Source organism: Triturus cristatus, chromosome 6, assembly GCF_964204655.1.
Source record: "Triturus cristatus chromosome 6, aTriCri1.1, whole genome shotgun sequence".
Taxonomy (NCBI): domain Eukaryota; kingdom Metazoa; phylum Chordata; class Amphibia; order Caudata; family Salamandridae; genus Triturus; species Triturus cristatus.
The window spans coordinates 1,635,368,627-1,635,394,165 of record NC_140589.1 but is presented as its reverse complement, the minus strand read 5'-3'; the positions used below and the strand labels follow the sequence as shown (position 1 = coordinate 1,635,394,165).

Below are 25,539 nucleotides of genomic sequence, written 5' to 3'. Positions count from 1 at the left end.
CCTCGTGACATCTTTCCAGACTGTTTTTGGTGTGATCCCCGCATTTTTACATTCTATTTTTTCGAGTGTCTTCGGAGGGTTCCCCTTGCTCCTCGCGTTGGTGGCTGGGATCCTCTTGTTGATTTGCGCTCTTCGCTATGGCTGCACACCGGGAGCTGCAAGACAGAATGCTGCGCTTGCTACATCTTCGTAGCCGGATGCTTGATTTCTAAGGCACATTACCACTGGCGGTATTAAGCGTCAAGTATGGATTGTCTTTCCGGTTTCCCTTTTTTAGTGTGTGCAACCTGTTTTTCATTGCCTAGATTGTCCCTTCCAATGGGCTCTGGATTTGTGCCTATCAAACTTGGCGTCGCCTGACCCAGATTTTGATGAACTAATGTGTCCCTTAGTGGCTCATGAATTCGACTGTTCTGGTGTCGCGTTTATGGCTTTGGGTGCGGCACACGGAGTCCGTGGAAACTGGGATATCGGAGAGGCAGCTATTGATTTCCTTGAAAGGAGTTATATTGAGGAGACTGACAGTTGTCCTATCATGGTGCTGAATGCACCGATAATTGACGAACATGTATGTTCTTTTCACTTGCTCAACTGGATGGCTGATACTTTTGCGGGACGCTCCAATGATTTCCTCTTGGAAGCAGTCGCAACCTACGGTGCATATACCTTCATGGATTGACATTGTCAATGCAGCTTGCATCCAGAATTGTTAAATTTCTACGAAACTTTTGCTTCCCTTTTATCACATCATTTTTTTCATTTTTTAAACGAACATTTTTTTATTCTCGGACTTTACACTTACCTTATATGCCCTTGAGTCCGTTCTAAATCACTTGAGCTCTGCGTTCTTGATATATGTATCCCTATTGGTTAGTGCTCCGATCATGGGGGGGGTGTGAGATGGACTAAGCCACGCCCTATTTACAACACTAAGTTAGCATAACCGAGATCATAGTTAACAAGCAAGCTTGTTGTTTCTGCTGCGCTGCACACAACACTGTTGTTATGTGTTATTCATTTTGTAAAATGCTGACTCGTCTTTGCCCTACAGAATAACAAACGGTTGTTATACATTCTTAACCGTGAAATGTGCCCTTTGTCTGTACATCATGCAAAAAACGCGTCTGGGTCACTAGAAGGTACAGAGTGTTGTGTTTAGATTGATCGTAGACACTTGTTAGACATATCATGCATACAGCTGCCAATGTTTGAAGGACGAGCGTCTTTAATATTGCAGAACAGTTTGGTTTTTAGTCATTCGAACAAGAAGAGCTGGTGTATGCTGTGAGAGCTGATCCTTTGATGTGATTCTACTAAGCTGATCTATACGGTATGGGGTCCCCCCTGTTAGCCTAAGAGACCTTCTAATAGTCTAATAATAATAATGTATTAGATTATAGTAAAAGGAGTGTGGCCGTAAACCACTGTCATTAATAGTATGATTGCTCCTTTCATTATATATGGTATTGTAATAATGCTCATGATTCTGATCTGTATTGTTAGTCTGCTCGTGTTAGCCAAAGTACTGCATCTTAGGACGCGAGGTTTATAAAATAAACTCTTTAAACTTTACCGTGTCTGTATTATTCCGTTGTGGACTAATAAATAAGTACGAACAGGTATTTCAGATTCCCACCACTCTTGAGAAATATCTAAGTCGCTTGTTCTGGTTTGTCTATACATTGGGACCACCTAGCTAGATCTAGGTTAACGAATGGGATACTAAGCTAGTCGGATAAGGGGTTCTGGGTTCTGAGGAGGATTTTCTGGTACACCACAATTCTCTGAGGTCCTAGTCTCCTGCGCATAGTTCTGTGCAAAAGCAGAATCCCTGCAACAAGATGACCACATGAGCCGAGAGGGAACACATCGAACGAGAGTTCTTAGAGAAGAGCACTGCATCAGCTTAGATGTAGAGCATTCATCTGTGTATGCCTAGGTACGGGGTCCGACAGTAATCCAAAAGTTCTTTCATATATAATCATTTAGCTTCATTAACAAGGGAGGGTGTTAGGTTACTCTGTCCTATAAAATGACAGGGCTTTTCATGATATATGGATTATTAACCATGCTAACTCTATTTTTAGTATGCATTTGTTTTCTAATTATGCCATATATACTGCATTTTAGAGCACAATAAATATTCTAAACTTCATTTGTGTCACCTGGTTATCTTATTGTGGATGAGTAAGAGTGAGAGAGAGAAAGGGTGTGTCTTGATACCGTGAATCCTGAGATGGTTGAGAGGGTTGTGTTGTGGGGGCCAATTCACTTGTTTCTCTGGTAAGGTTAGGAGGGCAAGTGAAGCACTATAGCTAGTTGGACTCGGACCCAAAGGTACTGAGGTGGTATGGTGACTCAGTCCTTACATACTGGTTCTAAGCGTAGTTCTGTTTTAAGAGCAGCCCTGCAACAGCACCAGCTATTGTATAACAAATCAAGGCCCTCGTTTAAAGTTTTACAGACCACCAGAATATTCAACGTGATGTACTTTCACTCAGACTGACTTGGCTTGCCTTGTTCCGATGTCTGACAATGAATGAGTATTACTGATTAAATTCACATCAAGTGATTTTCAGTTGGTAAAACAATATCAAGAGTACTTATTAAATTATAAACTCACTATGGCTCAGGAACCCCCATTTTATTTGTCAATACATTAAAAGTCTCTCTGACACTGGTCTCGAAACATTTAATTAAGGACTCTGGGACAGGAAAGAGAACTTTGAGTAGTGATAAATAAAATGTCTTTATTGGTACAGCCCCTGCAGCATCATAGCTATGAATTCATGGATAGTGTTACCATAAACTTCAAGCCTACACACAACCACATCTTTACCTTTATTCGAAAATTGTATAATTGTGAGCAGGTCTTGCTTGTAAAGAAAAGGTAAGCGTTATGTTTTCTCACATTTATGTATTGTTGGCAAACATTCAAAACTCAGATTAAGTGCATCTGCTCTATCTGCATTACATTTCATTGACATAAGAATTGTGGAAAAAACCCACCAAATAATATTCATTTTTTAAACAAAAAAATCTTCTTCGAAGAGGAATTGGTAGCCTGGTTCTGTGAAAGAGCTTCATTATGAGTGCTCCGGGTTTGCCAGCGGTAACTCTCAACTACCAGAGTTACTGATACTGGTAAATCAGAGTGTGCGACTTTACTGAGAATTACAAGTGGGACCCTAAGATTTCACTGAGAAATCGAAAATACTTCAACAAAGTCTGCTGGTAATTCCCCATTCTCTCCCAGAGCTACACCTAGAGATTTCAGCTACTTTTACCAGCTAGAGTATCTGGCTGAAAGTTGGAATCTCAAAATTCCATTGGGGCGAATAAGTGAGTGATGAGCGTGTACTTTAAAAAAAAATAATAATAATAATGATGAGGACTAAATTCCCCAAAATGCGCTACAGGAAGTTGCCAAGTAGATTATACCCCTCTCCACTCAAAAAATGTATGATATGTCTGTGTGGCATTTTACCACTGATGCCTATTTCCAAAGACTGCAAACAGAGTGAAAGTGGTACATATTAGAAAATCGGAAGCTGACTGGTCAGTAGCTTGTTTTCCAGGTCCGGTTGTTCACCACAGCATGGTTTAGGAATCATTGAGGATTCAATCCACGAGGTAATGCACTGCCTTGTTCAGACATGTGAAACCTTATGATACATAATAATGAATGAAGAAAGAATCTTATTTTCATGCAATAACAAGATGAAACAAGGTGGCCAGACAGAAAGTCAGTCATGGAACTATTTCTATCGCATTTTTGTATATGTTAGTTTTGTGGCTGTCAGTCGACTAATGTGTTTAAACTCACATATTCATTAATTAGCATTTTCCAATATATTCTCACTATCTTTTAGCTACTAAATCTCGGATTTTGAAGCTGATGATTCCTAGAATTATTATAGCTGGTATAAAGGCAAATAACATAAGAAAGTCCATGGTGAATCTTGAGGTTGCCCCCGGGTAGGTTTTTTCGATGAATTCATTACCATCAGAAAACAGGCAGGACGGTCCAGTGCTGTTGGGTGCACCTGCAAAAAATAATTAAAAAGAAAAATTTTAAGAACTTTTATGTCACACTTATTTAAACTTGCATTGCTGTGCATTTATATTAAATGGGGTTCGCGACTACCCACCTAAAAAAATAATCACAACCCTTGTCATGGTGAACCCTTAAGGTCACTAAATTAACCTATTGTCAACTCCCTGATAGCTATGACACAGAGCAGACAGGCTTACCTTGGGGCAATGTGTAAAGTATGCATGTGCTCCCAAAACAGAAAAAGTCAAAATGCAAAACAATAAAAATCTTAAACTAAATTATACAAATAAAAGAAAAAAAATCCAATAAGGGGATCCGCCAATATGAATTTTAAAGGTTTTAAGCGCCAAGAAGAATAAAGTGTGAATGCTAGTCATTGGTCACGGGACTTGGACTTAGGCAAATATGGCCCTGGCTGCCGTGGAGCGCGGGTCTGATAGACCAATCAGGCTCTTCCTGGTCAAAGATTTACAATCTAACTTTAGTCCTTTATATCCTAATCCACCACAAGACTACACTTCTAACCCCCTCAGGTCCTCAGGTGAGGTATTTAGGGACTCACAAGGTGTGAGGTAAAGGCTAATAGCAGACTCCAGTCAGGACCAGTTGCAGGAAAAGACTCGTGTAGCTTGTTGTGTTCTTGTAACTTGAACAGGTAGTCAGCCTTGTGGGCCTTGTAATCCACTGGACTAGCGTCGAGTGGAGTGGCATATACTGGAGTCCTAGGTACAAGAGAGAGTGGGTCCAGCCTTTCAGGTCTCTTCTCAGGTCAAAGGGAGCAGGTTCAATCTTCTCTTCTGATCTTCTTCAGTTCCAGGAGTGTCCTGAAGTGGGTGACTGGAGATGACACATTTAGGCCTGGCACAAGTGGCAGGATTGACTCCTAGACACGTCTTAACCAATGGGGTAAAAGTTCCCAATTGAGGCCAACCCTATCCACTTTGGGCATTTTCAGGATGGTGAAACTCTTCAGCCACACTAAACATAGACTCTGAGTGCCTGGGGTATGAGTGGGATGTACAATGGGAATCCCTGTGTCCTTCCACATTTAACACTAAAATCCAATTTGGGACAGCCACTGTACCCACAATAAACCCAACCCACAGACAGAAGTCTGGTAGAATAAAAGTATGGTTCCAGCAACCAGAATGTAGATGCACAACATAACGTGTATTTGTAAAGCACATGTTCATCCATAGGTCTCTTGGCTCTGAATAACAGATGTTTATTGTTACTCAACTCAAAGGTACTCATTTTATCGACCTCAGAAGGATGAAAGATTGAGTGAACCCGCCGGGATTTGAACCTGTGACCTATGAGGTCGAACACAGGCCCCTGCAGTGGATGCATTAGTGCTTTTGCAACCAGACAGTTGATACACAAGAATTATCTTGGCATTCTGTTCTCTGCCTTTCAAGTGTGCCCCAAAGTGTTATGCGCAAACCGAGCAGACCAGTCATATGGGCTCCGAAACTCAAGCAGGATTTGAAAATGCAATGTCAAAAAGGATGCTCACAATCTCTGCCCTGAATACTCTGCTGGGTTCAGATGGGTCATCTCTCCCTATTCTGGTCAACCTATTGTTTGTTCCTGGGAAGCATTTCACAAGTTTTCAGACCTATTCAAATGCTAATTACTGGCTGGCAGAGGAAATGTAAATTTAGCCTCTAGGTAATTCAGGGTGGGAAAATGTAACTTTATTAAAGTTACTTTCCCTATATATTTATTAAAAGTCCAGCTTTACTATTGAATTGTATTTTTAATAACTATTCAATAATTATTTTTCTAGCTAGTTCCATTTCCAAGATACATTGATAGGATTTTAACCTGTACCTTGGTTTTCTGTATAGGACAGCTAGGCCTGCCACAGCGAGAAATAGCTTTTGGGTGCTAGTCACTATATGGACATATTAACATTAAATTCCTACATGTCCTTGCACTGTGCCTTATGGGCTACAATGCCTACATAGAGGTGACTTATTAACATTTAAAAGGGAGGTTCTGACCTGTCAAAAGAGTTTATTTTGAATGGTCAAATTGCAGTGTTTCAACTGCCACAGTCAGGTTACACTAGTAGGCCTAAACCATGTTTGCACAGCCAATCTAGTAGGTGGCACGATTGGTGCTACAGTCCACCAGTGATATTTAACTTACAGGTCCTGTGTACCATTTATATCATATAAGGGCCTCATAGGTAAGTTACATATTAGAAGTATATCAATTTAATGATGATAAAATGAGGCGCCAGGCATTTTACCTCTGGTTAACACGGGTAAAGTGCACAGAGTTCTAAAGCCATCAAAGATATAAGATCCAACAAAGGGCAAACTATCTGAGGTGACTATGCAGAAAAGGTGGATTTACTTTATGCTTTAAAATAATAGGTACTCCTAAAAACGCATAGTCAAAGGCCCTGATCACAGTAAACCTTTAAGTTATGAAACCTCCACAGAGGAAAATTGTGCAATTGTTAATTTCAGAAATATATAATACAATTGGGAGCAAGCCAATCAACGCCATGCGTTAATATTTTGCTGGAAAAAAAATTAGGGACATCCAATATCAATCTTGATTAAAAACATATACATGGCAAAGAACAACAACGGCTGACACATTTTTTGCAGTAAACCCGTTACCTAAGGCTACCACATTTTAATAGAGGTAAAAGGGACTAGAATAAACCCAATCCAATTAAGACTTCTGCCACTGAAGTTGTGGTCTTGGTTTCCCATATTTAATTTTCCATGAAAAGGATACATCCATCCAAGGTGGCAGCATACCCAAGAACTGTTCATAAATTTTCACCACAAAAAAATGAATATCAAGACTTCAATGGAAGAAGTATTATATTTCATAAAAACTGTGTTAAATGCCTTTTACCTTTATGTATACACTTTTGAGCCAAACCTCTTCTGGTGATTATTCCCAGAGGCTTTTGCCTTCTGTTGCTGAATCTTTTTTTTGTTGGCCATAGAACTCTGTGCACTTTACCCCTGCCAACCAGGGGTAAAGTGCTTGTGCTCTCCTTTTTAAACATGGTGAAATTGGCATACATCTGATAGGCACATTCAATTTGCTTCTAAGTCCCTACTGCATGGTACCACTTGAGCCCAGTGCCTGCAAATCAAATCCTACCATTGCATTACACTCATTATACCACCTATTAAGTAGCACTCCGAAACGTGTCTCTAGGCCTGCCTCTGCAGCCTTGGTAGGCAGTTTTGAACTGTAATTTCGACCTGGCATAATAAACCTTTCGCCAGGCCTCAACCTTCCTTTTTAATACTTATAAGTGACTCCTACAGCAGGTTTCCGAAGCCCATAGGACACGGTCCATGGTATTTCAAAAGTAGGACCTGCATAATAAAATTGTATATATATTGGCTTTGAAAAACCTCCAAAGTCATTTTTCAAGAGTGGCTAACCCATAGATTAACACCAGTTAACACTATTGCATTTAATAAGTGCTAAATTCAGCATGGGAGTAACTAGAAAAATGGTCCCAGAATCAATTTAAATAGTAATTTAAAATACAACCTAACTGAGTCACATTTTATATTACTATTTTGGAAATAACACTTTTAGAAAGTGTACATTTTCCTTTCTAAAACCAAAAGGCTTTCATGCCATTGTCCATCTGACCCCTAATAGCTCCCCTGTGGTGAGAGATGTATGCTCCAGGATAGTGATGAAGGGTGCTGGGTGTGGGAAGCAGACTCCTTCCTTGACTGGATTGCCTAAAGGCTGTGCCTAGCCCTTCCTGAACTTCAAATGTGGCCCACTTTGTCACTGGCAGATGAAACACACACCTAGGCTTGTTTCCTTTTATCTCTCTAGTCAGGCTAACTCCAAACGCAGAGGGAGGGGAGGAACTGACCAGAACCAGTTTAAGTGGTGGACAAAGGTTTTCCCTCTGCCCACAAGCTGCCACCGGGCATACATGTCGGCACCTCAGAACACTCCAGGACCTGTGAAGAATCAAAAAAAGTTCTAACCTACGGTCTGAAGGAATACTAGACCTGCTTGCCTTGAACCCAGGACCCCAGAATTGATTCAAATAGTCAGTTGGCTCTCCTACATGAGCTATGAGGACACAACAACCTCTCTCTCTGCAACTATCCACCTGAACAGTTTCAATTGGACCTGTCCTGGACCCGGCTGCTGGCCTCTGCTGGAGTGAGTTCTACACCCCAAGTGGAGCCCCCTCAGGTCCTGGACCCTTGACTAGTGTTAAAGTGCACTCTTTATGTCCAAGCTCTTGCTCTTTCTCCCAAAAAATGGTAGGAGACTAGGTGTACCATTGAGAGAAAGCTGTTGACTATGAATCGCTGGATGGAACCAACTGGCCGGTTTGCCCTGCTGAAGGAGACCCGACTTCTCAAAAATTTCTAATTCCAAATGTAGAGGGCTTCAAAGCAAGCAACGTCAAGTCAAAGCTGACAGACTTTGACGCCTTTGTGGGCACAGACTTCACCCACTCAGATTTTTCCCACCTTTGTCAACGACTGCACTGGGACCCCGCTCATCAGCATCTTGCCGTTGCCAACCTCCACTTCAAATCCAGCTTGGAGCCCCACTGCGGACTCATCGAGGACCATTTTTTCTCCTTGAAAGTTTCGAAGTGGGAAGGTAAACTTTGCACCAGGACAAAACCGGTCACTGTAGCTTAAAGCTCCATCACAGTTGGCCTTAACTTTTGACCTGGTCTAGCATAACACATAACCAGGGTTGGCACTTTCTGCTTTTGAAGCTATTTTTAATTCAAAAATCAAATCTGCAGTTTTACTTAGTGGATTTTTGTTATTTTGGTGTCCTGCTATTTATTAAAGTATTACCTGTTTTTGTAAACTGATTTGGGATTTGTCATGTGTTGTGTTTTCACTTTATTAATGTATAGGTGTTGCATAAATAATATAAACATTTCCTCTAAGTTGAGCCTGACTGCTTTGTGCCAAGCCACTCGAAGGTTTAGCACCAGGTTTATTTAGTGAATTTAGGCCAGACCGATAGGAGGGGAAGCTATGCCAGGGACTCCATGCTGTGCGGTTGGCTTGGGACCATGGAAGGAGAGTGTCTGGCGGCATTTCTTCCTGCCTTGAGTAATGAGAGACACAGGTGGGGATGAGATGCTTTGTGACCTGGGTGCCCTCCCACATGTTTTTAATTAAAGGGACATGCTGTACTAGTAAACGACCCCAGTGGCAGAGAGTTAGCTGAACGCAACCTAAGGCATGTGAGAGACATTAGTGCTAGCAACGTTGTAAAATTGGACTATTATTCCCACAGAAACAGGCACTATCGATAGTACTGGATACAGAGAGGGTTATGGCCCACTAGAAATTGTCTCACTTAGGGCGCCTGATGTGGGGTCTCTCAGAACTCCCTACTCACACATGCCCATTGTTTTCCCACCGTCTTCTCGAGACAAGTTGGAGACTGGTGTGGCTGGAGGCGGCAGTCTGGCCCCTGGCTCGAATCTATGTTATTGAGGAAGAGGCAATGGCCATTCACAATTCAAACACTAGTAAACTCAGCACTTGTCCATGATCAAACTCCTGATGCGACGGGGAAGCCACATGTGTTAACGCCCCCTTTGCAAAGTAAAACTGATACATGACTGTAACTACGACAGGGAAAATGGGGGAAGTGACTGCATCCGAGGAATCTGCTGAAATCCGGATTATGCTGCAACACATTTTCAAAACTACATGTGACACTCTAGAGTCACAGGTCAGCCGTGTGGGTGTTGAGGTGGGGCTTCTTAGCCAGAACCTGAGGAAGATCGAAGAGCAGGGATCTGGGGCAGAGAATCAAATCTCCTCAGTGGAGGACTCAGTGCGGTCACTAACCGGAGATGTTACTCGCTCATAGGACAGAGTGGGCCACCTAGAAAGCAGAGTCGAGGCTACAGAGGGCGCATCATGATGTAACAACTTACACCTCATTAGAGTGTCTGAGGGGGTGTAAGCACTTGATTCAGAGCATCACCTATCCACCTGGTTACAATCATGGATTTAATTGAAATAGAGCACATTAATCCCGGTAGGTGCAACTGCCCCCCTCCACCGGCTCCCTTTATGCCATTAATCACCTGCTTTTTTTTATTATGAAGGGAGGGACAACATATTTAAACAGAATGGCTCCAAGGCAACTTGATACTGGATTCAGCACGTATCAGTGTCTATCCAGACTATACCACACACATGCAGCAACTAAGACGGTCCTATATTGAGGTCAAGGAAAAACTAAAGGCTATGCAGCTGACCTATATGATGCAATATCCAGCAAATTTGAAAGTTAAACATTTGTACTTATTTTTTTTGTAAAGTGCAGTGTATGCCCGTAGGCGTTTTGGTGCTAGGATTCTACAGATATGTCCACTACACCAACTGTGATCCAAACTACAGCGGAAGAGCAAGAAGCCAGGTTTTCAACAGTTTTCTAAAACTCTACAAGTTGGAATGGCCTCTCAAATGTTCTGGAATATAATTCCAGAGCTTGGAGGAGTGGTAAACAAAATCTCTACTGCCCACAGAGTCTCTAAATTCTAGGAGCCACAACTTTTTTGAAGACTGCAGATCGTAAATACCTGTTTGGTAAATAGCTTGAGAATCTTCTATTGAGGAATTTAGGGCCACACAGATTTAGAGTGCTTTGTGAGCTGTACACAGCACTTGAAAATTGACCATCTTTTTAACCAGGAGCCATTGTAGTTCCTCCAAAACGTTCGAGACAGAATCAATTTTTTTCATATTTTTGAGCAGACGAACTGCTGCGATCTGCATCCTCTGCAACTTTTGAAACATCCCTTGCTGTACGCCCAAATGAAGGGCATTGCAATAATCCTGTCTCTAAAAAAACAGGGAAATGATGACTGTTTTCCTGAGTTCATAAGGAATAAAGGGCAACATTTCCATTAGTGTTTTTAGTTGAAAGAAACAGGCCACCAAAAGCTCATTGGTCTGATCCATGAAGGCAAGTTTGAACTTGAACATGATTTCCAAATTTCTCATCTTTGATACAAAGGGCCCAGAGTCTGTGGCCACCAGGCATTATTCAAAAAAGAGATATTGTTTCCAAAAATGAACCCCTCTGTCTTTTAAGAGTTTAGCTTCAGGCAGTAGCTGCTCATCCAATTCACTTTGACTGCATACATGATGGAAAGATAGACTTTATTGATACACTACAAGCAGTGTAGAACTGGTTGGAGGTATGACACCTGCTGCAAGGGGGTTTTTGTATGAGCCCTCTCCCAAAGGAGAGGAGGGATGCTCCCCACTCACCTAGCTAGGAAAGACAAGGCAGATCAAGACATCAGAGACTTTGACTACAGAAAGCATATGAGGCGAAATAGACTGATCGACATCAAAGCACGGATGGAAGACATGGAAGTGAGAAATACTCTGCTCTCGAGATGGTGATTCAAAACGACCCTTCAGACACTATACTCACTAATGCTAGCTGAACAATCCTTTAACAGTGATGTGATTTATCCTCATAATTAGGCTGGGTTGGCTGCATATAGATATGTGCATGTCAATTGATACCACTCCAAGAAAGATGTATTGTAGAGGTGTTGCAGGGGAGTCAGTATATGCCCCGCCTATCTTGAAGGTGCATTGAAAGTGCTCACACAAGTGCTCCACAAGTCCACGATGTGGCAGATGTTGTTGTAAGGGAAGACTTTGATGCAGTCATGGACCCTCCGATGAATACTAGGAGCACTCAAGCTGCCAGTAAATCAATTTTCCTAAACGTATTCCGCTCCTTGGCTTTCCCAGATGCGATGGGAGTTGCATTTTACTCCCATTCTCGCAAATCTTCATGCAGGTTAGATTATGTTTTCCTGCGTGCAGTGAACCTGGCAAAACTAGTGGTGGCCCAAATTCTTCATGAGGCCCTAACTGACAACCCCTGATATGAGTTAAGCTTTGAATGCCTGCTAGCCTAAGACCTAGTTGTAGAGGTTGAGGGTCTGGTGGCTTCAAGATACAACCTTCAGAGATTTCCTTAGATCGCATATCGTTGACTATCTTGGACTAAACACAGGCACAGTTGACTCTTCAACTTTGCCATGAGAGGCATTACAACTACTATTGACGGTACAAATAATTTCACATCAAACAGCAGCTAAAAAGCGACAACATTTTGAAATTCTAGATTTAGATGTGACGATAGACCGGGCTGAGGGGGAACAAATAGATCCCTGGATGGCCAAATGAGGCACAGGATGGAGCTGATGCGGTTGTTGCTCTAGCAAATCTTGTTGACTTCTGCTTCCTTGGCCTATGTAGCAAAACAATATCAGAACTATGAGGCTAGAGACAAGGCAGGAAAGCAGATATACTGGCTGGAAAATATAGACCAGGAGTTTAGATTGGTCCCTATTATTCTCTCCCACGCTGCACAAATTCTTACCAACTTACAATGAATACTCAAGATTTTGCATGTTATTATGCAAGTCTTTATGCAGGGTGAACCCCACCACTGGCTGAACAAGATAATCTGATCATAGAAAATCTGATAACGCCCAGACTTCAAATTCTGCCTGTTTGCAAACCCCAGCTTGCACAGGGATGGGAATTATCCCCACGACTGTGATTTGGGGTCATGGATGTGGCAAGGACCTGCAGAGGACAATGCTAAAACAAGGCATAAGTGTTTATCAATGCAAGTCAATTATTCATTGTTGGAAAACAGTAATTTTGTATCGTATCAACAGATTATATATAGCTATCATACATAAATGTTTTTGTTTTAAGCTCTGGGCTTGTCTTGAATTAACCTGTCAGCATGTATAATACTGTGATAATGTAGAAAACTTACCACAGGCAAACTTTACATCATAAAATTCATTGAGCACTAGAAGTTCGCAGGCATACTTTTGGTATGTAATGTAACTTAGTAGTTGAAATACTTGTGGCATTTCTTGTAAACTCCTGCAACAAAACACAAATGAGTTAATACACTGAAAGTCACCGCTAAACTACTACTAGCAGTACCTTAAAAAAAATAGATGTGTTAATTAAGGAAGCCATTATATAAATATGTGTTACAAGAGATTCTCAGCATCAGTATGGTGGGGATGGAAGTTGTGAAACATTTTGGTATCATAAAAGCTGATTCTTGTAGGAGTGCAAACATTTCTTACCCCCCATAAATGTAGGGCAGTTAATTGGCCAGATCGCATACATGTTTTAAAGGAAATTACCTATCCCTGGTTCACTTTACTCATGGTTATATCGGTCTTAGAAAGAGGTAGGTCCATGCCTGTCTGTATTGCTGTAATGTGCCTGATCACTTGATTTAACACTCTTAAGCACCATATTCATAAAAAAGCTTCAGTGGTCCAAAATAAGCACAGCTGTTTAAAATGTTAACAATTATTCAACTATGACACTATTATTTGATGGTTTTAATATAATTTATTAACAATGTAAACGTAAAACAAATATGACCCACTTGTAGTCGAGTGCTCTACAGAAAAATAAAAGGGCCACGTCAAGCCTTAAATCAAAGAATACGCCTCACTTTCACCATCAAACTTCAGTAAATAAACCAAATTTGAGAGGCAATTTAGATTGAGATTGACAGTGGCAACACAACAATGACTAAAAGGGCAGGAAATTAAAACGTTAAGGCATGTCCTCACTCTCAACTTTCAAAACTGACAAAATCAATTAACCTTGACTCCTACCCATGCCGCACTTTCAATAAAACATCTGTTTCCTAGAATTTCATTTCTGCACACTAGCACCCACTGTAATAAATACATATATGGAGGTATGCCAAGTGTAATATGCTATTTAATACCATTGCTGAGTGTGGGAGGAGTAATGACTCAAGTGCTGAAGCCTTGGATGAGTCATAATGCCCCTTTCCTCAAAAAGGTAATAAATAGCATATTACACTTAGTGAATCTGACTCTATGGTTTATTAGAACATTGGACTGTTGGAAGCTCCATTGAAAACAATGGAGTGCACCGGGCTTATAATGGCTGGTATAAGCCTGGAGCTCCAACATTCCAATGCTTCTTTGTGGCTGTGAACATCGGCTTCAGGGAGCCTGAGGGGATTTCAATCCCCTCGCGCTCCCTAAAGCCTTTGTTTAATTTGTTAGAACATTCTGCCCTCTAGTGGCAGAATGTTCTAATAGCCTTATAGCCCTTCGTAGCAGGGCTATCCCGGCTATTAAAGTCCCCCTGCCTTGGTAAAGTCCCTTGCCTTCGGCTCGGGCATTTAACGCTGCAGCGGGCCTCTAATAGCCGGTATAGCCCACTACGGCGGGCTATAAGGCTATATGACATGCCTTGTTTAACTGCAGGAGTTGTAAGAGAACATAAGTAACCACAATCAGAGCAGAAGGTGTAAAATCTATGCATTGTGATGGAATCACAGCAACTAGGACTTTTGTGCATGTTCTCGGTTGCTTTCTTTTGTAAAATCATTCCAGAATGGAATCACTAAAGCATTAAAGCAGTGTTTTCTCAATTCACTTTAACTGTACTATATGTCAATAACATGGATTTTGACATTTACACAGCAGTAAGAAATGTTTAGACCTGCATTAATTATTACATGTGTTCCAAATAACGTACATTGGGGCACATCTATAGAGGATAAATAACAGGTAACCATGTAATATGGTCCGTTATTGCCATTGAGCGGTTCTGGTGGTGTCAAAAACCCCAAGGGCAAAGGCTGAGTAGTTTGTTAATATCAAATATGTCATTAACTCACGCAGGTGTAGCGCCAATGTATAGAATTTTACGTATTGACCTACACATATATCAGCTCCACAGTATAGACTCCACCTCTATTGTAAAGTTAAATAGATATGCAGCTAGAACGTGATAAATGTACTAAGCAAACCTGCAAGTAGAATTTTGAAAATAGTAATAATGAAAAATGTTAAAAGGGAAAAATGTTTCTCGATTATGTTGTTTTTTCCTTTTTATGACAAGAAAGTGATTGATTAATAATAGCATACAGTATTTTTTAAATTAGATTATACTTATGAGTTTAATTAGAATAATGAACATTTGAATGTCGATTTTCTTATATTCTCTTAGTTTTTATTCACTGAAGTGTGTTTTATTCTTCAGAAAAATGACAATTTATGGTTTTTCTATGAAGGCCTCAAGCCTGCTATAGTTATTTCCTTTAACTAACGTAGGTCACAGAAGAATGTATTTTGTCCTTTATTATTTCTAAAATGCTGATTTAATTGTTTAGTTGTGCACAGCATATCACTAGAATTTCCTTTTTATGGTTAGAGTATTTCCGTCTATGAATAATTGTGTCGACTATTTTGCAAACTGATGTGGAAGCGAGTGTGAGGACATGAAAGAGTTTAAATTTTCTTTTCCTGCTTCTGTGGAGTGATGACGACATCTAAATTAACAATGGACTGGTTTATTAAGTTCCGGATGACCTAGCTTGGAGAAAGGATCACCTCATGGACCTAACCAATAAAATTGTGTAGAACTGTAAAAATTAACATTTGGGGGTTGGGGTTATGAACTTCTTGGTGTATAACTATTGTCGAGGGAAAAGAACTTGGCAGTAGCTGTTTCTATGAGAAGAGAGACCTTTGCTGCTGTACTCTCTATGCTACTCTGGCTGGCTATTATCCTTGCAAATCTTAGGCGTGACATGCTGTCGGTCCAAATATGCTGATTACCTTGCACTTCATTGGCTAGTGATGTTGCTCAAGCTATACCTTTTTGGCTGAAGGGTTAGCTACTTCTGACTAATTGCACGCTGTGCATTAGTTCATTGATCCTAAGTTCGTATGAATCTTGAAATTGCATACTGATATTGAAATGTATTATTTTCTTTTGTCTCTATCTCTCTCTCTCCTCTTGCACTTGTTATTGATTTATGAGGTATTTGCCAGGAACAGTATTTTCTTATTGTGATTTTGCCTGTAACATTGAATTAACATAGAATTGATATATGAAATGTACCTTTTGTAGTGACCATTCATATTCTGAATTACTTATATAAAAGTGACTTGATAAGTATACAGAGTTTGTCTTTATTTATGAATTATTTGACATTGATGCATACTGTGACTATTATGGCTGGTTAGGCTTTTTCCTTATTAGAGGTGCTCATGAAGGAAATAGCATCCATCTCTTATTATCTGAGTTCCTATTAGCTCTACCAAAGATCTATCGGAGTACCTGATATTTGAAAGTGGTTATAGTGGTTCCAAGGGCCCAACTCTTGATTATAATAAAGTTTATGTTTATTGTTATATAAGCGAATAGTAAATGAGTATAAAAACTACCCTGCTTCCGGGATCACTATACATGCCTCTTTCACAATGTGACTAATATCTTCTGTGTCAGACTACGCAGGCCCAGTGGCATTCGCGGTGTTTAGTGTGTAATGATGGATATTGTATGAGTATAGAAAATGGGCTGCAGCTGCATCCAACCCAGTCTGATGTGATTATAAAGATACTCAGTTTCTCTGCTTGAATTCCAACAATTTCCTCAGAACCTCAATAAGCTGAACTACGACTAAACCGCATGCCTGAACTGTGATTTCCTTGCTCATATAATGAAGCCCATAGAATTTGAAGGTCCTGGTAAATGATATTTTCTTCTCTTGTAAACTCACTTCAGCTGCTCTGTAACTAAAAGGGCTGATTCACAAAAAAGTAAGAAGAATACAGGCTAATATTTCCACCTCCATTTGAATGTTCTCTTCCTATATTGAGTTATTCACTAATATTTCCAGAAGTATGTCTGGAAGGCTACACAAGGAAAGGTCCTGGGGTGGTCAGTTGATTTTTCCTGTGATGCTTTTCTGTGGAATTTTCGAAAGTGGAGGACTCCGCATAGGGGATTCCCTGTACAATGTTTTTTTCCTCAATGGTGAAAATATTTTTCCCCATGGAGAAAGTCCTTCCCCTACACACCCAGCAAATCAGGGAATGACCCATTCCCCCACACACCATTTGAAGGGAAGGGAAGTACTCCAGCTAAGTGTGGGCATACTGCACTTACTTATCACAGTCCACCACATGGTGATGCTGTCTGTTTTGTTCTGTGTGAAGCACATCAGTTTACCAATCAAATGCACATTGAATAAAATAATTCTAGAGTGTCCAGGACATTTTTACTATTTTGGGTATCCCGGAATTGTTCAGATTGTCACATTTATAGGAGTGTGATGTTTAGTACAGAGCATTTATAGTGACATGTGGAAGTAATGGCAATTCCAGTTGGCATTGTGTTGGACTTGGCCCTTCTGGCAGGTTCACCCCTGAACTTTTTGCTTATATTAGTGACCTGGTGGTAGTGATTTTTGGTTTCTGCGCACTTTCCCTGTGTCCCAGAGTAAAGTGCGTGCGCCCTCTGAGTGCATGTGGTGAGATAGGCCTGCCCTCCCATAGGAATGCATGGGGAATGTATGTGTCCCTGGTAGTTCCTGATGCGTGGGGTGTGCAGGGTCGAGTCTGGTATGTGCGGACTCGTGTGATTAAATGCTGCGCGATGATGTGTGCGGCGTGCATGTAGCTAGTGTGGAAGTGCCACTTCTAGAAGTAGGCACTTCTGTGTGCAGTGTGAAATGAGTGCCTTGTCTGGTGATTGGTTGGCTGAGGTCAGGTGACGGGCTAGGGAATCCCCAGAGTCAGGAGGAGTCACCCAGTGGTGAATAGGGAGATCAGCAGCTAGATGGGTGGGAGGAGTACACCTGGGTCCTGAATAGGGCTGGGCTTTCCCCACACAATGCTGGCTCCGCCCCCTGTGGTGCGACTGATGACCCTGGCCTGTGCTGTGAATAGGGAGAGGGGCTGAGCAAAACAAAGTGCTCAGGAACCAGTTGTATCTGGTTTGCCCCTTCCCTGCACCCTTGAGACAAAGGGATTTGGTGTATAAAAGAGGGGCTGTGACCCCATGAAAATGTTCTCGTTCTGTACTTGAATCTGCCAGGGGCGTGCTGCTGCTGGGGCCCAGGGGAAGGCTTGCCTCCCTGGGCACTGCCCAGCCCCTGGATGCCCTGGACGCTGGAGGACTTCTGGGACCATTCTTTGCCATTGCCCCTTACTTTCTAAAGACCTCTTTGCTGGGAGCTTTTTGCTCCATTTCTTTGTGCCTCCAGGACTTTACAGAGACTTCATGCAGCCGTTTTTGCGCCCTGGGAGCGCTATGGTGCTTTATTTCTTTGAGGAGCACTGGATCGTCGCAGCACTGGGCTGCACGTCACCTTAGAGGGAGGGAATCCCCAGCGTAGGGATTCCCCCGCATTTGCCTTGTCGAGCGGGAGCCCACCCCGCTTCATCTTGTTTCTAAATTGCGGGTGCCCACCCCGCGATTGTGCTCCTAGCGGGAGCCCACCCCGCTGCATCTTTATTTGGGAATTGCGGGTGCCCACCCCGCGATCTGCTATGTGCGGCGGAAGCCCACCCCGCGATTGGCCGTGTCCGGCGGGTGCCACCCCGCCTTGTATCTTGAATTTGGAGGGAGCCTACCCCTCTTACAGAAGAAAATCACCGCCGCGGGGGGGCGGGGCCGCGGGACGGAAGAGGAAGTGCCGCCACGTCCGGGAGAGGAAGCCCGGGTGAAGTAGGAGAGCAGTGCGAGGCTCCCGTCTGCGAGGGAAGCCCCGCGCCACCGGAGAAGTGCTGCCGCCCACAAGAAGAGGAGTCCCCTGCGCCGGAGCCCGGTGAGTAAGGGCTGGGCAGGGGACAGGGCTGCACAGTGCTTGCGCTCCCCCAAGGGAGCAGGCTTGGTGTTGGTGCGAGGCACCGAGTCAGAGCGGCCCCGTGTGTGCAGCGGGCCACTCCAACGACCTGGGCATCAGTATGCTTAGAGCCCCAGAGGGGGCCAGTGTTGCCAGTGGCGCCGCCGTAGCGGGCCACTGTATTTGTGGGCACGATTGTTTCTAGAGCCAGATGGCTCCAACGAGGCGGGCATTCTTCATTTAGAGTCCATAGGGGACTCCAACGCCGGCCAATATTGTTAGTCAGAGCCCTGAGTGGCTCCAGCACGGGTGCCAGTTGTTCTTTGAGCCTAGGTGGCTCCAACGCTAGGGGGACACGTCGTTCTAGAGCCTAGGTGGCTCCAACGTCTGTGACATCATTTGAAGGGCCATTAAGAGCCCATGCCTTATTTGCCTACCACAGCTGCGCAGCACTTAGTGCCAGCTGCAGCGTTTAGGCCCTGTGCTTGTCCCCAGCTGCCCAGCAAGTACTGGGCAGCTGCTACGTTTAGGTTCTGGCGCAACCTGGACTCTAATGTGATTTTGGTGCTAGGAAATGTACGGTGTAGTATGTTTTGCGCACCCTGTGTTCATGCTTTTGGTGCTAGGAAATGTACTGTATAGCATGTTTTGCGCACCCTGTGCTTTATACCTCTAAATGTGGTTATTTCTGCCTAGGAGGTTGTTTTACCTGTTTAGGTTGATGTTAGGGAGAGTGTACTTCCCTGTGCGATGTGCGCCCCTAGTGTAGTTATACTTCGGTGGCTAGGTCTAATGCGTTAGACCAAGGAGAAATTGCATAATGTCTTTATGCCCCTGTGATGGATGTAGGATAGGTTTTATACCTGATGCTAGTGTGATGACGCTGAGGTCATTATTGGGCCAGTAGTTACTGGTTGTGTTCTACAGTGCTAATTTGTGTTATGTTCTACATGTACACTTGGTGATTTGTGCTAATTCTGACAGTGGCCCATGTGGCTCTGCCCCGTGTAAATAGTCCCTTGTAAAATTCTGCCCAGTGCCAGTTGGCACAGTGTAAATTGTGTGAATATTATCTAATGTGTTTTGGTATAATACAAAGGCTATTTTTATATAATACCTTGTGTGGAGTTTCCTTTGTGGTGGGCCTTGGGTGTTGTTGCTGGGTGCGCGCGCAAACGCTTTACACATTGCCTCCGGGATAAGCCTGACTGCTCGTGCCAAGCTACCAAGGGGGTGAGCAGGGGTTATCTTTGGCGTGTAACTCCCCAACCCTGACTAGAGTGGTGGTTTCTGCCTGGCTTTGGCGCAAGCCCTAGCCAACCAGAAATCCAATTTCTAACACATTGCAACTTGCAATTGACATGATTTGCTCCCTGCACTCTCGTGCCCAGCACCAGGTGGTCTCCCTGTGGGTCTCTCCAGTGTAGTAATAAGCTTCTGGAACGTCCCCTCCATCCATTCCCAATCCTTGTCAGGTTGGTGGAACCTAGTCTGCTCATGCTTGAAACTGCATTGTCTATAATTCCCTGTGCACTGCTTGATTCCACCCCTGCAGGCCAATAAAGTGTGGGGTAATTCAGCACACCTGTGACTGTCAGCTGCTAGCCTGCTCACACCTGATGCATGTGATCATTGTTAGCCCTTTTAGGTCTCCAGCAGTGTTCCTGTTTGACTGACCCCTTGTTCCCTGAGATTACGCTATCTTTATTTTCAGAGTTTATAGGCTATAGTGATTCCTTATTTCCTGAGCTGTATCTAATTCCTTTGTTCTTGAACTAGCACTCCCTGCAGTGCTCCCTTGAACTCTGAGCGTGCACTTTTAGTGCACCCTGAACTCTCTCTTTCTGTACGTACCATATTCCCTGTGCCTGGTTTCTTTTCCTTTCTTCCAGTTTCTTGTTTGCTACATTCCGTTTCCTGCTGTTTTAGCCTCCAGTTCCTTGTGATGTTGCTTTTTTCTTTCAGGCAAGTGTGTTCTTTGTTTTCATTTCTTTTCTGTCAAGCACTCCTCCTTTCTTGCTCCTTGTCTATCGTGGCTTTGTATTTAGTTCTACACCCTTGCTGTTACCGCCTTGCGTGTTCCTGTTTGATCGCCAACATCCATGGGCACAGCTGACAACCGAGGTGATGTTTCTTGTCCACTGTGAGTATTGTCTTTGAATTACTTTTATAACAGCACCATAGGTGTCAGCTCCACTGACCCTGCCTGTGTATGTATATCCTATATGTGGTTATTTGCAGTCAGTATCCATAACAGCAATTGTGGGTGAAGAACTTACCGAGCTTCAGTCTTACAGTGCGGAGCTCTTGAGTGTTTTCCCCACATTTCCTTTATTGTTGATGTTGTTATATATATACCTCTTGAACGTCCATCCTGAATGTTAGTCTGAATGCCAGATTTCCTCTTGAGTGCCTGTTCTTTCTGAACGTTAACTCTCTTGTTCCCTTGTATAGAGCTTAACCTTTGGATCCCCTTTCTCCTCTGACTCTGTGGGATCTTGGCCAGCTCAGTACCTAATAGTCTGCCTACTTTGTCTTCTCTGCCACCAGTCCTTGCTAGAGTTCCTGAAAACAGAGGCCTCTTGAGCAATACCTTGGGTACTGGACCTTGTTTTTTTGTTACAAATTAAGCACTGTTTACAGCCAAATTTGCCTTTGCTAATAGGGCCCACAGTATTTGAGAAGTGTTAGCACAGTAAATGACCCAATATATATGGTGGATTGGCAGGGACCTTTTTTTGAAATGGCAACTTGAACCTAAAAGCAAAAAAGTTTTTCTATTTCCACTTGCGGTTATCGAGTCATACCTTAAAATTCCAGCTCCAATGAGAATTCCTGAAATGTTTATCAACGTCACACCAGCATTCACTATATTTGGATTATCAACGACTGCGAGAACTATGAGCGTAAAAAATTCCCCAATCAGATGAAGCGCTAGGAGGATGACGCAGAAAATTCCAAATCTGGCAATATCAGCAACCAGTCCAATGATCCTGGGAAAAGAGAACAGTAAAGATAAAAATATTAAGTGTGAGCAACCGATGAACACCCTGCTAATGAGAGATAAGCTTCTAATCTTAACTTTATCAACTGTGCCACAGGGCATGCAACTTTTGTAGTCAAGAGTCTCCCACACAGTCTTTTACAGCGGTCAGCACTGAGATACTGGTGATACGAGTGTGGCATAAAAGGCTCTGTCTAGGCCGTCTAGGTATTTTATTGACACTATATAAAGGCTCAGCCTTGCCAAGAACATCACTGAAACTTCATTGTGAATTTTGGATGGAGTGGAATATGTTTTGGGCGACTGTGAGTAAATACTAGGAACAAGTGACCCTGAACTTTGAGTCCTCAGTTACGGGTCGAAGGACAGGGTGCCTGTCTTCTCTGAGCACAGTTGTCACCTGTCCAATATCTTTAGTCAGCATTTACCTGTGTGGCTTTTAGCCAGCCCTCTGCTTTCATGCAACTGATCCAAACGTGCTGGGACTTGGTTTCACTTTTCTCATTGTAAGTCATAATAGTAACCTGGTCTTTTTATAGCGCTTCATGGCACTCTTTTCCAGTTTTTAAGTGCTATATGTAACTGACTTTGCTAATACTTAGTTTATTGATATTTAATTTACAGACCTTAAAAGGATGAGGTGATTTTCTCACATTTACAATTATACATTGGACAGCACTGAAGATGACAGCAACTAGGGGTACAGTAGCTTCAGTAGTGGAGAAGTGTGGCTCAATGATTAGAGCGGCAGACCCTGATGCAGAGGTCTAGCCCGGGACCAGGGTTCAATTCCCCGCCTGGGCGGGTCTTGGGCTCAAAAATTCCACGGACCTGATAATTCTCGCCTCGGTGCCTATTCCAATCATGGAGTCCCACTCTGCAACTCTGGGCAATAGCTTGCTTAATCTCCACAACGGCCCCCACAACGCTAAGGATGCCTGGCCTCCACCTTGGGGGTGCTCAGGAGTGGACGCCTCACAGGGAAAGCCAGGATGGGTTCCACAGCGGTATTCGTACAAGCGCCTTGAGACCCTTGCGGGTGAGTAGTGCGCTATACAAGTATCAAATTTAGCTGTGACGTGTTACCAGTTGTTGGCCTACAGGCCCCATAACACACAAAGGACTACTCACAGAAGTATTCATGAGTATGGTAAATGGTACTACACCAGTATTCTTTTATGTACTCTTACATGCCTTTATAAATCGGCACCGAAATATCCAACTTTGTTTCAGGAAAAAGTCCAAAGAGGGCACAGTCCTTTCTATTTGTACTAACTGTACAAGAATATTCCCATTTTATTCCTGTTGTAGATGTTTTGGAGTCAATTTACAAAGGCATGTAAAAGTGTGTAAAAGAGTACCACAGGGGTAATACCTTTGTGAATAGGCCCCCTTTGTACTGTAGGTGAACCGGGCAGTACTGTCTGAATATCGCCATCAAGATGTGGAGAAAGGTGATAGCTCTGTGTTCATAACACCAGCAGTAGGTGCCCTAAGATATCAAGTAGAGGAACAAAGCATTACTAGTGATCCATGTAAATGAGGTGTATTTCAAAATCTAAAAAATAAGCTAAACCTATTCAGTGGCAGATTTAAGAGGCTCACCTGGTCCTATACTTTCTTTTAAATCTTTTCTGCAGGTTTATTAAAACGAGTCTGTGTTCTGTGCAGATGTAACATCACCTTATTATGATAAATAAAATAGAAGTGACAATTCATTTTGCAGTGTGAGATATAAAGATAGCTTTGTTCAACAATTCAACTCAGAACACTAAAAACAGTTATCTATAGAACACTTATATCCAAAGTGATTTACATAGAACTCTTTCACCCAATTAAAATCCTCATATATTTTACCGACCTCAGAAGTACGAAAGGAAGATCTGAAAACAAGATCTGTGACCTACAAATCACATACTTCTCAACAGTGAGCACCCTACTCACTGCACTATCTTACACAGACCTCATAGTGTGAATGACATAATATTGATTATAAAAGATCATGACATAAATATGTGTAAAAAATATTGAATGGCAAATATAGAAGGAATACATGTAATATTGTCCTTAACAATATAGTTGTATATAATATATATCATTGTCTACTAACATAGTGGTACTAAATATTTATTTTAATGGTTTTAATATATATTACTTATTATCTGAACTTTTGATGTTAATATGACTGTTTTTTAAAATATAAATATAGTATATAATTTTTAATGTGTAATTAATTTTTTTAAATAAATATTTAGACATTTATGATTTAGCTGCAGGTTGTAGGGTTGTAGCATAAAGGGGGTGGTGATAAATTATTGTATTCTTTTTTAAAATACACTTTATGTATCATTTTGGTAAGGTTGAACTAGTAATTCATATTTTCATTGTGGGTTATTGGGTTTGTAGGAGACTAGGAAACTAGGGTGAAAAGTTAAATATCTATGAAATATATATATATATATATATATATATATATATATATATATATATATATATATATATTTCATCCAAAAGTTTGCCACAAAAATAGGGACGCACACAATGAAGGCAGATACCGCTTCTCAGCGTGATCTTTATTCAGCTAAAACCAGCAACATCACCAAGTATTTCCATGGCTTTGCCCAACGCGTTTCGGAGCTCCTGCTCCTTGCTCACGGGCCAGCGCATCGTTGTGCAGATACAAAACATACATAGTCCCACTATTCCGCCAATTTATCGCCATCTAATTGGCTGTATTATTCAAAGGCTACCTGGGACTTGTAGTTCTTTCGTTAAAATAATATCCATGGTGGATTCTGCCTCAATAACGATACTTCGGATGCACTCACGATTGAGCCCCCAGTTTCAAAGCCAGTTCAAATTCATGCCACCAATCATTCCGCTGCCGACTGCCGTGTATCAGAAATCAGCGGTCCGCTTTACATTCTCGTGGCGGTGCTGTCCCCCGACCTGGGCTGGCCGGTATAATTCATCCAAAAGTTTGCCACAAAAATAGGGACGCACACAATGAAGGCAGATACCGCTTCTCAGCGTGATCTTTATTCAGCTAAAACCAGCAACATCACCAAGCATTTCCATGGCTTTGCCCAACGCGTTTCGGAGCTCCTGCTCCTTGCTCAGGGGCCAGCGCGTCGTTGTGCAGATACAAAACATACATAGTCCCACTATTCCGCCAATTTATCGCCATCTAATTGGCTGTATTATTCAAAGGCTACCTGGGACTTGTAGTATATATATATATATATATCCATAAAAACCAAAGTTGCTCCTTCCGGGGTGCTGGGACCCACGAAGGGTGGCGTACACACTGGCAGAGCGCGCCGGTACATTCAATATCCAAGTCCAGGTTAAAGGTAACGTACGCTCTCAGTAGATATCGGCAAACACCAAATAGATGGGTCCAAGTGTTTTATTTCACACAACGTGTTTCGGCGAAGAGGCTTGTTCACGTCGCCAGTAGGTGGTTATAGTTAGGACCTTGTTTCTATTCAAAAAGCGTTTTTTGTTTTCCCAATAACTTTGGCACTGGTTGATGAATCTTCGCGAAATTTTCAAAACTTATGGCCCGCTCCGGTCAGCTCCTATCCTATTTCGGGGTGATTCGCCAAGTGGGGGCCGAGAAGAAAGGGGGGTCCCAAAACGTGTTTTCTCCATAGGAAACTTTAGACACGACTACAGCCCGAACTGCTGAACGGAATTACACCAAAAGTTGCAGAAAGGTAGCCCTTGGTTCAGAAAGAGACTTTTTTTTTAAATGGTGTGAATCTGTTCAGTAGTT

General features: G+C 42.4%; 1 protein-coding gene across 1 annotated transcript in view; it reads right to left on the bottom strand.

The window, feature by feature from the left end:
• Positions 1 to 2,730: 2,730 nt before the first annotated feature.
• The window catches only part of ABCG5 (ATP binding cassette subfamily G member 5), a 243,689-nt gene continuing 220,880 nt past the window's right edge, over positions 2,731 to 25,539 (bottom strand). The window contains exons 11-13 of the mRNA XM_085612783.1: positions 21,565 to 21,750; positions 12,884 to 12,996; positions 2,731 to 4,046 (exon numbers count right to left, since the gene is read on the bottom strand). Of these exons, the coding sequence (XP_085468909.1) occupies positions 3,862 to 4,046; positions 12,884 to 12,996; positions 21,565 to 21,750 (484 nt within the window). The 3' untranslated portion in view covers positions 2,731 to 3,861. The remainder of the gene's footprint in view (positions 4,047 to 12,883; positions 12,997 to 21,564; positions 21,751 to 25,539) is intronic.